Source organism: Camelus bactrianus, chromosome 15, assembly GCF_048773025.1.
Source record: "Camelus bactrianus isolate YW-2024 breed Bactrian camel chromosome 15, ASM4877302v1, whole genome shotgun sequence".
Taxonomy (NCBI): Eukaryota; Metazoa; Chordata; class Mammalia; order Artiodactyla; family Camelidae; genus Camelus; species Camelus bactrianus.
The window spans coordinates 23,090,730-23,106,678 of record NC_133553.1 but is presented as its reverse complement, the minus strand read 5'-3'; the positions used below and the strand labels follow the sequence as shown (position 1 = coordinate 23,106,678).

Here is a 15,949-nt window from a genome sequence, read left to right as displayed (position 1 = left end):
AGCCGATTGAGGATATTCCAGTTGTCTCCCGTATTCTTCCTACAATAGGGTAAGTCAGGTTTCCAGCCTGGAGTACATTTTGCCGCTTGTTGCTGGGTGGCTGGACACGTGTCTTAACCTTTCTTTGTGTTTAACTTTTCTCATTTACAAGAAGGGCATAGTTAGAAGCATCTCATAGACTTTCTTACAAAGGTGAAGTCATATGTTTGCAGTGCCTGGGGTACTGTAAGAGCGCTACGAGCATCAGCGGCATTTCGGCTGTTTTCAGACTTGGGGGTCCTCGTACGGATGTAGACTTAGAGTGGTCTTACGTGCTTTCTCATTCTCATTTCATTTCATTTCTCATTCATGCCCGTGTGTCACGTCTGAGTTTAAATTCTGATTCAGCACTTTGAGCTGTGCTCTGTTGTAATTTAACGTCTTTGAACTTTACCTTTCTCGGGTGGAGATAATAATGAAATAGTCCTTAGTCCTGAAAGTTAAAGCTTGAAACACTGAGAATCCTTACACTGCAGGGGCCAATACTTAAGCATTTCTGTGCCTATATTAGTAATAATAATAATAATAATTGAGTGATTGTTATGTTCTGAATATGCTTTGCATGTGTTTATTAACTCTCTTAAATAGCCTACGAGATAATGACTGTTACTGTTTTCGTTCTCCAGATCAAAGTTGAGTAGCTTGCTTACAGTCCCACAGCTAGTTAGAGGTGAAGCTAGAATTCAAACCTAGGTAGTCTGGCTCAAGAACTGCATTTGTAACAGTGGACAGTGCTCTACTGATGAAGAGGCATGAAAGTAAAAGTTTCTTTGAGAAGGAGACTGGCCTGTGTTCTAACTCATCAGTTAAGTGACTGGCCCAGGCATATTATCTCCTTCCTCACCTACGTGGTCTAATTTGTGCTTCAACATCGCGAGTAACAATAAATATTGTGCGCCTCTGATGCCATTACTGAGTGGCTGAAATTGATACTTTACATCTGTGGTTTGCTGGACACGTGCTGTCCCTGCCTTCTAACGTGATGAGACTGCTTGGCATGTGGGTTGCTGGTCAATAAATGCTTCTTATGTCTTAGATGGGTGTGTCTGTATGGGTGTGTTTGTTTTATAGAAGTTTTTAAAAAATATTTGTGAGATCCAGAGGGAATTGAGCGACCCTCAGTTATTAAAAGATTCATACATGCATTTTCTTTTCATGTTTATTCATTTCATTTTGAAAAGGAATTTTAGGAGTCAGAGACCTCTTCCCTTCATGGGAAGATAACATCTACAGCTTGAATTTATTTACATAAGATATCACATTTTGAAATACAATTTAGCATGTTCTATTGTAAGGAGTAAAAGGGAACGACTGAGTGGTTGTCCAGAGGCTTAAGGGAGAGATAAAGTAAAAGCTTGTTTTAACATGGCAGTTACATTCTGTTAGAATCCTACTCCCCAAATATATTTAATGAACTTGAAGTGTTAGTGGTATACTGTACTTAGGGCAACAAGCAGACAAAGAACCAAACTTGAGTGTTCCATTAAAAGGAAGTGAGAAAATGATGGTCCATAGCTATATGTGTTTTCAGTTTTCCACCTTAATTTTATTGAGCTAGAAAGAGTGGTAACAGGAAGGAAATCACTTATTGGAGAGTCATTAAACCTAGAGTTTGTCTAAGAAGAATACAAGAGCTCATCAAACAAGGCCACTGAAGCGTCTATGAAAACCCAGGTTTTTACGTATATAGAGGGACAGTAATATCTATGACAGGTATTGTTTTGAAAATCAAATTAGAAATATGTAGAAAGTACCTTTCTTATAGTTACTGAATCTGAAATATTGAAGTAGTGATACACATCTTAAAATATATCCTAGGAGGAAAGCACAAAATAGCAGATGTAGAGGGAAAAAAACAATTTTTTGATTGAGAAAAGTTATGGAAAAACTTGAAGTGTATTGTATCAGTTAGTTTTTGTTAGACTGTTCTGTAGTCAGAAAAGAAAAAAACCCTCAGAGATCTCAGTGCGATATGAGAAGTTTAAACGTGGCGTTCTGTCAGCAGAGGGAAGAGATGAGGAATCCGAGATGACTCTTAAGCTTTTGCTCAGAAGGGGCTTGTCACTTCCACTCACACTTCATTGCCTGTAGAAGTGCCATTGCCAAGCCCGAAGTTAGTGAGGTGGGTATTTGGGATATGAATAATTGCAGTGTGTACTGAGAACAATAATACAGTCTTCAGAAGCTGTGCTTGGATGTAGCTGTTGGCTGTCATGATTGTGAAGTAACTGAAGGCTACATCTACCTTTGACTTCATAGTAAAGGCCACAGCGGGAGTGCTGTACCTGGAGCTGCGTAAATAGACATCTTAAAATAGCCCAATACACGCTAAAGCATTTAGGGCAAAAAGACACAATACTTGCAACTTACTCTTGAATGGTTCAAAAAAATAGATGTGTGTAGATACATATATTTATGAATATACATGCGTGTGTAGCGGGAGGGAGGAAGGGCATGCATGATTGCAAGTGTGAATGGAGAAATTATTAACAGTTGGTTAATCTTGGCAAAAACTGTAGAGGAGTTCTTTGGACCATTCTTGTGAACTTTCTGTAAGTTTGAAATTTAATCATAATAAAAACTTACCCCGCCCCCTAAAAAAAGCCCATTCCAAATAAAAGCTGCCCCCTTTCTCCTTCATGTCCCCAACCCCTGAGCCCCCTCCCACCTACCCAGAAGTAGTGTGGGGAGAACACAGGATGTATGCAATGTAGCCATGGATTTAGGAATGGATAAAGGAATGGGGGTGTGGAAAACATTTAAGGAGCTGGATCTAATTCAGGTCCCATCACTTGCAGTGACTTTGGCCTAAGTACTTAAACTTCTGCACCTCAGTTTCTTCCCCTGAGGATGACAGTACCTGCCTTTTCGGGTTCTGCCCTGTTGGGTTAACTCACGTAAAGCGCATACAACAGCGCCTGGGATACAGGTCATACTCTTCCAGTGTCAGCTGCTATCATGATAATTGTTGCATTTATTGGGTCCCAGCTTCCCAGGTAGTGACGTGTTTCTCAAAGATTGACACCTCTATCATAAATAGATACCACTCCTTTCTAGTATATACATAAAACTCTTTAACTCGAGGCATTTTTTTTTCCCCTTTGTGTGCTTAACTACTCCATAGTGTGAGTTGGTGTGATCAGACGTACTTTATTTTCCTGACGTGTAGCTTAGGTGGGAAAATGGGGACTGCTTTTGGAGAGAGGCTAATAAATTGGACTAGTGAGGACTCCTGCCCTCCAGAACGAGGTGACGTGGTGGAGGTGGACAGTGGATATTTGGAACGTGGAATGGATTTCAGGGGGTTAAGGTAAGGTGGGAGGACTGGTGTAGCAGGAAGTGGGTGAGGTTTTAGAGCTTTCCCTAATCTGACTTGGAACTTGAAAAGATGACACTTCTCCTAGCTTCAGAATCTCAGTTCATTTGCTGTGTTTCAGAGGTTTGGTGATAAAAGAAAAGATCCATGTTGTACATCATTTATGCAGAAGCAACAATAACTTTACTTTTTTTTTAAAATTGTGTCTTTTACTTAATTATTATTGACCTAGAGGTTAACATAGTTTTATTTTGTTTGAGTGCCTTAAATCAGGAAGGTCACGATGCCCTGGGCTCTGTCCGTGGCCACAGGTCTTCAGTATGTCTTTCTCTTGCAGTGCGATTGTGCTCTGATCGGATCGGCCTCATCAAGGAGTGTATTTCCCAGTCCCCCACGTGCTACAGACAGTCTGCCAAGCTTCTGGGCCTTGCTGAGTTGCTGAGGGTCTCAGGTACGTTTTGGACGCTAAACTGCAGAGTAAGGGATCTGTGTTATTCTTGACATCCTAGGAAAACATTGGAATATACGCTTATACGCATCAGGAGAGCTGCTTTTGGGCAGGATTTATCTTTTCTAGAAAGATGGGAATGTTATAAAAATGTGTACCTGTATTGAGCTGCTCGGACCTTCTGTTCTTTAAATGAGGACAGGCTAATTTGGGGTGCCACGAAGTGGTTGTGAGATCAGAAACAGTCGTCAGGGTTATAATTTATAACCAGAAAACTTAATGTAGAGCAGACCAGCCCTACCGGTTCACCTTCAGTGTCCAAATTTGGTGTAATATTTTTGAACCTAAACCATTTCTTAGAAAAATGTGTGCATTTACTATTTGATCGGGTTTTCGCATGTATTAGCTTACTTCATCTTCTGTTAAATGGTGGTGATGATGTGTCCTTTCCATTTTACAAGGGAAATTGAAGGTCTGAGAAGTTGAGTGTCCTGCTCAGCAGAGTTAAACAGCAGACTGTGACTTTCCGGGCAGGTCTCTCTGACTCCGCATTTCATGTTTCACGCTGTTCTGCTCACCAGCCCTTTATACTTTTCTTTTGTATTTTTGGCTCATCCTCTGTGCATCCCATCTGATGGACATCTTCAAGCGTGTCCTTATCTTCTTAAACAGATTTTAAATGTGCAGCTTAAGATTTTCAAATGGATCTAGCACAATATTGTGACGTTTACCGTCCCATTTCAACTAAAAGAGTAAACACTAACCCCCTGCTGACTTGAAACACTAGTTATCTGTACTAGACATGTTTGTCTGTTTGCTGAGCGGATCTTCTTTTGGGACACCATCCCTCTCCCAGCCCATGTGACCCCACTGGACTTGCCAATCAAGATGCTTTGCCACGGTGGTTGACCACAGTATTCTGTCCACCAGCCAATTCAGGGATGACAGTGTGACTTAAGCAGAACCAATCAGAATTTTTCCTGCTAGTTGATATTTGAACACAGGAAGACAGAGCCTCTTTCTTTCCAAATGAAAGTCATATACAACCTTGGCGATTCTGGCAGTCACTTTCCTGATCAGTTTTCTGAAAATAAACTCATTTGAGAGAGAGAAAGAAAATTCTCCAATAATATCTTACATGTTTCTGGATCTAATCCTGCTTAAAGATACTTCTATCCCCAGAATTTTTTCTTTTTTTACTTAAGTTGAAATAAATTCCATTTTTAGCTTAAAAAAGGTAAAGAGGATTATTTGTTTATATTTAGAACTTTTAAATGTATATATTTAGCATAACTAGTGGAAATGTTTATTAATATTTTAAAATCTCAATATATAGAACTCTTCCTAAGGTCTGTAGTCTTAGTAGATTTTAGTGTATAGTTGTCCTTTTCTAGCCTATCTGAAAGCATACTATTAGCATCTTTACCTCTGGACTTGCAGCAGCCTTGGAAGGATGCTGACACTGACTGGTCCATCAGGCGTGTCTTGGATGGCTGGGGAGAAGTAGGTTGTGGGGTCAGAAGACTGCTTCAGTCTTGACTGTCCCATTCATTTGCTAAATGATGTCAAACAGGAATGACACCCCCTTGCTTCACCTGCCAGGTTATAAGAGACCTAAATGAGTTAATGCTCTAAAAGCACTGTGTAAACTTTGAAGCACTCTGAGCATCAGGGAAGAATTTCGTAAGGATCCAGTGCATAGACACTGATGAAGCAGTCAGGGATGCTGCCTGCATTTTCCAGGTACCTGCCGACTAGGCTTAATTTCCATTTTTGTCCTTGCGACTTTGACATAGAAGTAGGAATATCAGTGATCCTGGCAAACCGGTATTTTTAACGGAATGAACGTTCTTCTTCAGTCTGCAGAGCACATAGAACACACGGTGTTCGACCTCTTTTCTTCATTGCAGCTGTTTTAGTTCTAGTATTTGGAACCATTTCAACTTGGCCACCTCGATTTCAGACTTCCATGTGGAATCTATATTACGCCTTCAGCACGGTATCATCAAAGAATAAGTGAAATCTACATTTCACTCAACATAGTATTCGTACTGTGAGCCCCTGAGCGTACATAATAATAGCTGATACGTGTCAGTGGCCACCGTGTGCTGGCACCCTTCAACCTCTTGTTGCCAGCACCCTTCAGCCTCTTGTTAGCCACATTTCACAGATGAGGAAATGGAGGCTGCAGAGGGATAAAGTAAGGTCACCTTGAGGGTACTTTGGATTCACAGTTCTGTTACACACCTGCTGGCCTCTGGGAGTTTAGAATCTTAGAGGCGGAGGAAGCAGTGAATTATGCTGCAGTGAAGGGTGTGATGGTAGAACATGGCTTCTGTAAACAACTGTTACAGAAGAAAGAAAGACAATTGAAACGTTGAAGAAAGGCAGTCCTAATGTTTTGCTGGGGGTGGGGTGGTGTTAAGAAAGGGATCACAAGGCAGGTGACATGCATCTGAAGCTTCTAGAGTGTTCTGTCTATTTATTGCTGCTTTACAAACCACCCCCAAACTTAGGGGCTTAAAATAAGCACAGTCATTGCTTTTTATCTGTCCTGGTTCTGGAGGTTGACTGGGCTTAGCCGGGCAGTTTAGGGTCTTTTATGAAACTTCAGTCAGATATAGTGGCTAGTGATGGGCTCATCGTAAAGGCTGCTTTATTCACATGTCTGGCATCTGGGCTGAGAAGATTTAAAAAGCTGGGGGTAGAGTAGCTGGGACTTTCTCTGCTATGTAGTCTTTCCTCAAGGTGGCCTCCGAGCACTCAGATGTCTTACATGGTAGCTGAAGTCTCCCAGAGCCAGTATCCCAAGAGAAGCCAAGAAGAGCTTCATGGCCCTTTTCTATAATTTAGCCTTGGAATTTGGGGAGCTTCATTTCCATCATGTCTTGTTCACAGAAGCAGTCACACAGGCCCTCCCAAGTTCCGGGGAAATGTTTATAGACTCTGCCTAAAATCTTGACTGGGCCTGGGTGATCTGCTTCTGAGCTGGCTTACGTGGCTGTTGGAAGAGGCCTCCGTTCCTCCCTGGCTGGTGGTCAGAGGCCTCAGCTCCCTGCCACACGGACCTCTCCATAGAGCTTCTGAGTGTCCTCTCCATGCGGCACCTCCTGGGGTTTCTCCCAGAGCAGCTGCCGCGAGAGAGCAGGGAGGACTCTGTACGGCCTTTCATGACCTGCTCTTGAAGTCGCACACTGTCCTTTATACCTTATTCTGTTTGTTAGAAGTAATCACTGGGCAGCACCCACCCCCACAAAGGGAAAAGCATTAAACTCCACCTTTAGAAAGAGGATCAAAGAATTGGTGGCCAGTTTAAATTCTATTCCATATCCTCAAGGCCTTGTCATGCCACCGTCAGTATTTTCTTCAAGCTAAACATCTGAATCACTTTCTTTAATAGATTTCTGGTCTGGCCGTACTCCTGGCTGCTCTCCCTGTGAATTTCATTTTGTTCGTAGTATTTTTCTAGATACCATTCTTTTCAAACCTATTTTTGCTTATACTTCTCATTTTAACCATCTGCTCAAATTAGAACTTTATAGAATTAAAAGCAGTTAAATAATTGAACTATAGACTTCAAGGTCATATTTGACCCATCTGCATATAAAAGTTTACATTAATAGCAACAGTAATTCTCATTTGATACTTTTTTACTTAATCTAAGTTACCTTTTACTGTGTCCTTTGTAGCAGACATATGAATCTCATTTTGCATGTGAGGAAAGGAAACAGGAAGAAAGAAATTAAATAATTTATTGAAGATTTCACAGTTTAGAAGTTTCTGACTTTGAATCCTTCGTTCTTACCCTATGTTTCTACCTTTCTTGATGTCACATGATGGCAATCAGTGGACCCTTACAAGGCTAAGTTAGCCAATTGGAGGCTTCAGTTAGGTCTGCAAAATACCTTTATAACCTACCCAAGTTATCAGCTTAAAAAAAAATCACACCTGGCTTTTTCATTTTTGATTTAGATATTCTGAATAAATGCAAACATTTCAAGAGTACTATCTAGGAAATAGGTTTTATACTAATTGTGATAAGTGCGTTTATTATTGAGAAACTTTTACGTATTATTCCATTTATAGTATTACATGTTACTGTTACTAAAACATGAGTGTGTTCTTCTAATAATAATATGAATTTAGTGCTATAAGATCTCTCTTTTAAAGAATCCTTTTAGGGTAGCTTGGGCCAGTCTTTGCTTTGGATCCTATTCAAACCATTAAAACACGAAAGAAGATGAATGGGAGACATATTTTAAAAGTTTCATTTAACTTTTTCTATGTTATGTTTACTTTTTCTTCCAGAAAATACAAATATTCCCCTTGGGAATATTGAAAGTAATTTTAAGTTTCCAGTACCTCATTAAAATATAAAAGAGTTTTTACTTTTTTCCTTTTGGTTCAGATATACCAATAGTATTGGTGTTGTAGGTTTGAATTGTCTTGTAGTTGAAAATTACATTCTGAATTGAATCTATGCCAGTTTCATTGAGGATACATATTTCTGCCCTATTGTGTGCAAGACTTGGTGCTAGGTACTGAGACTTCAACAAGGAAGCATCTGCTGTCCTCTAAGAGCTTAAGTTCTGATAGAGGGTGTAGATTATTAAAAAGATAATTCCAGTGAATTGGTATTCAGAGAATGGCAAGTACAGGAACATGTAGGAGGGGCACCTTGTAAGTGAAGAGAGTCTGGAGATGCCAGAGAAGGAAGTGACATCTAAGCAGACTTGTAGAGCATTCTTGGGAAAATAATTTAAGATCTTTGGGTTAAGCTGAATTTTGGCATATATGCTTAGAGTCTACGTGCTCACTTGATAAATAAAAGATTAGTGCTGTCAGTTGTAATGACAAAACTGAAACTGTTTCATAATGAGTTTGATGTCCTCTATTCAAGGGGAGATAATTCATGGATTGGTGGGGTGCAGTGCCTCACGGGCAGTGGAACTCTTGCTCCTGGATTTGGGGCTAGAGTGAGTTTAAAGAATGTTAGTGTAGGAGCCAGGGAAACAGGGCGTGATTGGCTGGGGGGTTGGGGTGAGCAGGCCCTGTTTTCTAGGGGAAGGTGAGCTCCCTAAGGTGAGCGGGAGGATTGTGATTGGTGTATGTTCAGTTTCTTTGCTGGTGCCTCCCTAAGTGTCGGCTGACTTCAGTTTAGATTTGTGATGTGGGTTGGACCTCTGGGGCAGCCTGACAGATGAATTAACTTTATCACAGTGGAACTATAAAATTTAAGTCCGTTTTACTTTGCATTTAAGTTTTTCCCCCTCATATTTGTCATTTATTAATTATAATTAGAACATTCAAAGGGTAAAATATTTTAAAAAAAATAGGAAAAATGTTGAAAGTACCTATTTCTTCTACCCACTTAGGTCGGAATGGCTGGTCTGGGGCTGATACTAATCATTGATCACTTAGGAAACTGAAAGCCAATTCCATGATTAATAAATAGATTGGGAAGTCTAAGGTGCTGTTGTATAATTTTTTAAAAATCAATCTACTCTCTATTTTTTATTTTTGAATTAATTGGAAAGATTTGTTAAGGACCTCTTCTGTCAATTGATGGTTGCCCGAATCACTAAGTAACTTGCATGTGTTTACAGGGGAAGATCCAGAGGAAAGACGCGGACAGGTTCTAATCCTTCTAGTAGAGCAGGCCCTTCGTTTCCATGACTACAAAGCTGCCAGTGTGCATTGTCAGGAGCTGATGGCCACAGGTGAAGTAGACACTCACTTAACACTTTGCTCATGTCCTCTTTACATAATGAATAATGGAAAAGTTCTGTTTTGAAATCAGTTGGCCTAATTGGTAAGCCAGCCACATTGTGTTCCTAAGTCTTTAGAAATATTTTGGGAGCCCTGATAAGCATGTATTCCATATGCCTGTATATTAATGTAAATACTTTAATGGGCTCAAAGGTTATATTTTATCTGAGATTTTGGTTGCTTTCCATTCCATGTTAAAAACAAACTCATAATCATAGTAACAATTTTATGTAAAATATTTTAACATCTTTTTATGTATTTGCTATATGAAAGAAAATTTAAAATTTTTGAAGCATCTACAATTTGTGACTATAAATTGTCAATATTTCTATTCCTTTTTCATTTTTGAAGATAACATAGTGCTTTTCAAATTAATGTTGAGAAACAGAGAAATAGTTTACAAGCCTAAAATTTTCTGTATTGAAATTATAATTCAAGTTTCTGGAGGATAAGTAGGTTTTGTTGTGGAGTAATTTCTCTATTAAAGAACGCCTTCCCCAGAGGGGTAGGAAGTGGTGGTGTCTTATCATAGGCTCTGTACTAAATGATCTGCCTTTTGTATCTGTGCCTGAATATGTGAACGCTCAGGCACGTCTTTTTCCCCACTGTCTGTGCACTCCTGGTGGGTGGTTACAAATGCAGGGCTTCAGTTCATGGTAATGCCTGGAGTTGTGCACTTACGATTTGTATACTTTCTGTATGAATACTGTTAAAGAAAAAATTACGCTGACACCGTTTAAAATCGTAAGGAAGACTTTATTCAGGATTTTTGCAATAGAGGTGAGAGATCAGGCTCAACTCCAAAGACAGAAAAGACATTTACAGCTGAGGAGCAGAGTCATGGGGCCACTGGCTGAAAAACTAGTGATGAGACGTCAAGGGTGGGGGATTCTCACTATACTGACTGAGTGGGGTTCTTGCTAATGGCAGGCCCGGGCGGCCAGGTATCAGGGGTGAGAGATTTTTCTCTCAGCTGACTTGGTGGGATTCCTGCTGAAACTACAGGCTCAGCTAGGACTGGACCACAGAACAGGCCTCGTCGAGAAGAAGGCTCAGAGAAGCCTGGCTAAACTTTGGTCAAGGAGAGTCTGCAGATGTGAAAAATTCTGGGAAGGAGCTTGGTGCTTTATAACCTCAGTTTTAGAACACTCATTTCATGAAGGAACTGGGTTCTGTAATATTAACCTAGTGGTTTTGCAGCATTAAGCTCAGAGTAATTATGGTATTATGGAAAACATTGTTGTCTTAACTTTTTGTCATTTATTTGGACAGCTTTGTGATAATTTTATTCTTGTAAGGATGGTACCTTACATCGGGCTGAGGTCTTTGTACTTGGGAAAAAATCCTGCTTTCTAACCGGAACTCTTTCAAAGAAGACTAGAAGTACAGTTTAAGAATTCAGAGTATGAGCTTGTGTTGGAAAAAGCTCTCTGCTGGGAGCCAGGGGCGGACTGTATTTTTGGCACTGACCTTGGATCTGTCTTCGTCTATAACATGAATGATTCTGTGCAGCTGTCTATGATAATTTCTCTTTTTCTGGCACTTTGCAATTTATAAAGTGCTTTTAAATACAGATTGTTTTTAATTCTTTTAACAACCCAATGAGGGAGATGATATTATTATTATTATTACTATTACTAGTAGTAGTAGTAGTAGTAGTAGTAGTAGTAGTAGTAGTAGTAGTAGTAGTAGTAGTAGTAGTAGTAGTAAAGGAAGTGTGATACTTGGAACTTTCTGAAGCTCACACAAGTGTCTGGGCCATACCCTCAAGTCTTTGTGAATTCAGATAGCCAGTTTTTTTACTCAATATCAAAACTAGGTAGATTATTTATAGTCATTATCAGGTAACCTAAAATTTAACATAGTTTATCAGAAAAACTTGTCTGGAGCAGTGCTGAACTTTCTGGATAATAAATTCACCTAACCTTTCTTTTCTATTTTACATCCTTAGTGTCTCTGCTTATATAGTAATGTGTTGTCACTAATGATTGACTTTGCTTTGGGAACATAACACCTAAGCAAAAAGCCATTGCGTTTCTCATGTAAAATTAAGGTTTTTCTTTTTTGAATGAAAATCAGCTTGTTTTTTTCCTGCCCATTTTCCAGGTTATTCTAAAAGTTGGGATGTCTGTAGCCAGTTAGGACAGGCAGAAGGCTACCAGGACTTGGCCGCGCGCCAGGAGCTCATGGCATTTGCATTGACACATTGCCCTCCTGGCAGCATCCAGCTTCTCCTGGCTGCTAGCAGCTCTCTGCAGACAGAAGTAAGTGCTTCCAATAGAGTCAGTCCTGACCTATGTGAAGTGTATTTTATTGGGTCTGCGGATCTGAGATTTGTGATCATTTTTTCCCAATAATATGAAAATTTTAATTTATGGAAGAAAAATATCACTCATATGAAAAGGGATTTGAAAATACTAGGATATAAATTAGTATTGTTGGCTTTATTACAGTAAAGAAGAAAGGATGCAGGTATGAGAAAAAAGAAGGTAGTGTTAGGAAATAAATTATCAAATATAATGGAGAAAGTTAGTGTTGTCAAGAATAAAATATATAAGCAATGGTCCTTTACAATATATTTGAAACCATATGAGGTAAAATCAGTGGTGGCACCATCCCCTTTGAAGCTCTTTGGAAACGGCAGGATGTGGGCTTTGGTTGGAGAGAAGCGGAATTTCCTAAAATTCACAGGAAAAGTCTATTTCAGGGAGGATAGTGCTCTGGTCGAGGAACACTGTCAAGTATGTACACTGGTAAATAAAGAGATTCTGGAATTCACGTTTTCATCTCACAGTCATTCATTACATTGTATATCAGGTTTTTCACAGTTGAATCTCACTTCTGAAACTGCTGTTGCGTCCTTGTGAAGGTGTTCACGAAGCCCTGACGTAAGCCAGTTACCAGAAAGTATTCATTGGGAAATAGTGCTTTTGATTTTTTTTCCCTGAAGAGTACTTCTTAAGTTTCAAGCCTAAATTGTAAAGTAAGGCAAATTTAAAGACAATTTCTTTATAATATATTGTGTCCTTTTTTTCAGATTCTTTATCAAAGAGTGAATTTCCAGATCCATCCAGAAGGAGGGGCGAGCATCAGTGTCCCACCTTTGGTCAGTAAAGCGCTCCAAGAGGTGAGTGAGGGTGAGAGGGAAGGGGAGTTTAAAAAGTGGTTGTGGATGGAAGGGAGCTGAGTAGCCTGACCGTGTGTGGGGGTGGGGCGGGGAGACTGTCTTTCTTTTAAACTTTTTTGTATATAAAATATATGAATATACCATATTCATAGAGAAAAATGCAAAAAGCAAAAATGTCCAGCTCAACCAAGTGTGATGAGGAGTGCATCCGTGAAACCATCATGCAGATGGGGAAACAGTGCATGGCAAGCCTTCCACAAGTGCCCGCACACCCTCTACCACTTTAACTGCCAACTCTTCTCTGTCCCTCCAGAGTTCCTGACTAGTCTTGATAACTAGATCCTTGTGTTTTTGTTCTTGTTTCAAAGTAATTTAAAAACCTGTCCCACCCCTCGCTGTATGATGGTTTAATTCTACCTGTTTTTGTACTTTATAGGAATAGTTGTGCTTCATGTTATGTTTGTGAGATTCATCCATGCTGTTATGTGTATTGTGGTTAAGTCATTGCTACTGCTGTATAGAAAGTGATTGCTGTGTGTGTATTATTACAGTTTATCCTTTCTAATGTTGATTGACATTGCTTTGTTTTCAGTTCTGGCTACTAAAAATAGTGCTGTGTCGTCATTCTGGACGTCTCTCGCGCACCTGTGCAGACCTTTCTCTCTGGGCATCTCCTTACTTAGCCCCGGAAGCATGTGTGATCAGATATCTGTCTATGTTCAAACTCAGTCCATAATCCCAAATAATCTTCTGAAGTGGTTTTACCCATGGCCGTCTCGCCGGCAGTGTTTGGCATCGCCGCTTCCTCCAACCCAGCACCTTGGCATGGACGGGTTTCTAAATTTTACCTATTCTCTTAAGTGTTAAGTGATATCTATTTGATTTTGATTTGCATTTTTTGATTACTAACGAGATGGGCTTATCTCAGGAGAAAGCCTCTTTTGTGAGGTTCCTGTTCAATTCTCTTGTCCATTTCCCATTGAATTCTAATCCTTTTCCCTTTCCTCATTGAAATTCTTATGAATAAAAATTGTCTGGACCCATTAAGTATGTATATGTCTCAGGAGGATTTATCCTGGGAGAGGAAAGAGTAAGGATATGCTCATGACCCCTGTCTTCTGTTGGTCAGCCTTTGGTCTGTGGACTTAACGTTTTATGACTGTTCTAGCAACATAGAATTAGCTTTTTTTTTTTTTCAGGTCAAAGACAGTTGACTTTTTCTAATATATTAACTAGATAAGTTAAGAGATGCTAATCCTCTTTATGGGTTGGTTTCCACAGGATTTCTTAAATGGTAAAGTTCACTTTCAAAGTATAAAATGTCATTCATTTTTCCAGTAACTATTTTAGAAGACATCTGTGTGATAAGTGAGCTACATCTAATCTCCTTTTTTTTTGTTTGTATTTTGTTTTGTTTTTTGTTGCTTTATATTTCCATGCACTGATTTTATTTATTTTTAATTTTTATTTATATATTTTTATAGAGATATAGTTGATGTACAATTTTATATAAGTTACAAGTATATGACATGGTGATTCACAATTTTTAAAGGTTATATTCTATTTATAGTTATTATAAAATATTGGCTATATTCCTTGTGTTGTACAGTATATCCTTGTAGCTTATTTATTTTATGCCTAATAGCTTGTACCTCTTAATTCTCTAACTCTACCTTTCCCCCTCCCTTCTTTTCTCTCCCCACTGGTAACCACTGGTTTGTTCTATCTGTAAGCCTCTCTCCTTTTTGTTACATTCACTCGTGTATGTTTTAGATTCCACAAAAAAGTGGTATACAATATTTGTCCTTCTTTGTCTGACTTATTTCACTTAACATAATACCCTCCAAGCCCACCCATGTTGTTACAAGTGGTAAAATTTCATTCTGTTTTTGTGAGTGAGTAGTATTCATTGTGTATGTATATATACCACATCTTCTTTATAAACTGGTTGTATTCAACTCACTTGTAGTTGTATACTATGTAGTTACTTTCAGAACTCTGATACAAAGCTTCAGTTGTGGAATCTGTTGATAGAGTTAGGGCAAGAATATTTAGCTTTTGGCCTCAGTGGAACATGTACCATCACCTCATTTCCATGATTCCTTCTTTTATATTAAAATTCAGTTTGACAAAACATACATTTAATACACATGTGTATCCCGAGGTCAGTGCTAAGTGACCTGAGGATCTCAAAGAAATTTGTAATGTGACTTTCTGCCCATAAGGATTTTTCTCCTGTTCTTCCTGTAACGGTGACTCTAGGGAAGCACTGATGAGTAGAACTTTCTACCGTGAGGGAAATATCCTGTCTCCACTGTCCACATGGTAACCACTAGTTACGTGCAGCTGTTGAGTTCTTGAAATGTGAATAGTGCAACTAAGGAATCAAATTTTAAATTTTGTTTAATTTTAATTAAATTAATTTTAAGAGCGACACGAGTCCACTGGGTACCAGATTGGACATCGCAGTTGTAGAAGAGCGATATTCATCGAAGGGTTGTGTTCTACCATCAGCACTGCGGACGGTGGGCCTTTTTTTTTTTTATTGTTGTTACTCTCCCTTTGAACTGAAGTCATCGCATTTTCCAGGGGCCTGGAGTGGTGTGGATGCGTTCTGTCCTTTGGCATGTTTTGACTTGTCTATACTGATTAGTCACTGTTTGGTTTTCCCTTATTGGATGTGAAATCACATTAAATTCTCTAGTCTTTTCTCCGTGAGATTCAGAACACTTCTTATATTGGCCAGCAGTTACTAAATGTTCTGAGTTATTAGGAGTTGGCAGATTTTACCATTTTTCAAGGTCTAGTTGAAGACCTGATTTTCATGAGATTTTTATCCCAATTTTTATATCTTTTGAGCCTCTCTGATTCTTCTCCGCTTGTCCAGCAACATTCTCCACTGTCTCTCTGGCCTCATCTCTTTTCCTGCCTTCTAAACATGTGCTGTGTTCCAGTCGCCTTGAACTTACCATTCTCTGAGTAGGCTCTTTCACACCTTTGGTGTTGGAGTTCTCTCTGCCTGTGCTGCCCTTCTTGTCTTGTGCTCTGATCTTCTTTCTGACCCCTTGAGCCCATCTAAAGTATCATTTTCTTTATAACGTTTTCCTTGAGTCCTCGTTGTTCCCTCTTCTGTACCCCCCAAAGCATCTTACATCATTGTAGCAGCACGTGTATGGTGTGGCAACTGGAAGCGTGTCATTTATTTTTGTACCCTCTCCACAGAGTGCTTGTCCCAGAGAGAATGTCTAAT

The 15,949-nt window shown here is 39.4% G+C and overlaps 1 protein-coding gene across 1 annotated transcript in view; it reads left to right on the top strand.

Moving 5' to 3' along the window:
- NBAS (NBAS subunit of NRZ tethering complex) overlaps positions 1 to 15,949 on the top strand; it is a 277,415-nt gene that overhangs the window by 134,733 nt on the left and 126,733 nt on the right. The window contains exons 32-35 of the mRNA XM_010947343.3: positions 3,693 to 3,806; positions 9,410 to 9,523; positions 11,679 to 11,836; positions 12,610 to 12,699. Coding sequence (XP_010945645.2) covers positions 3,693 to 3,806; positions 9,410 to 9,523; positions 11,679 to 11,836; positions 12,610 to 12,699 — 476 coding nt within the window. The remainder of the gene's footprint in view (positions 1 to 3,692; positions 3,807 to 9,409; positions 9,524 to 11,678; positions 11,837 to 12,609; positions 12,700 to 15,949) is intronic.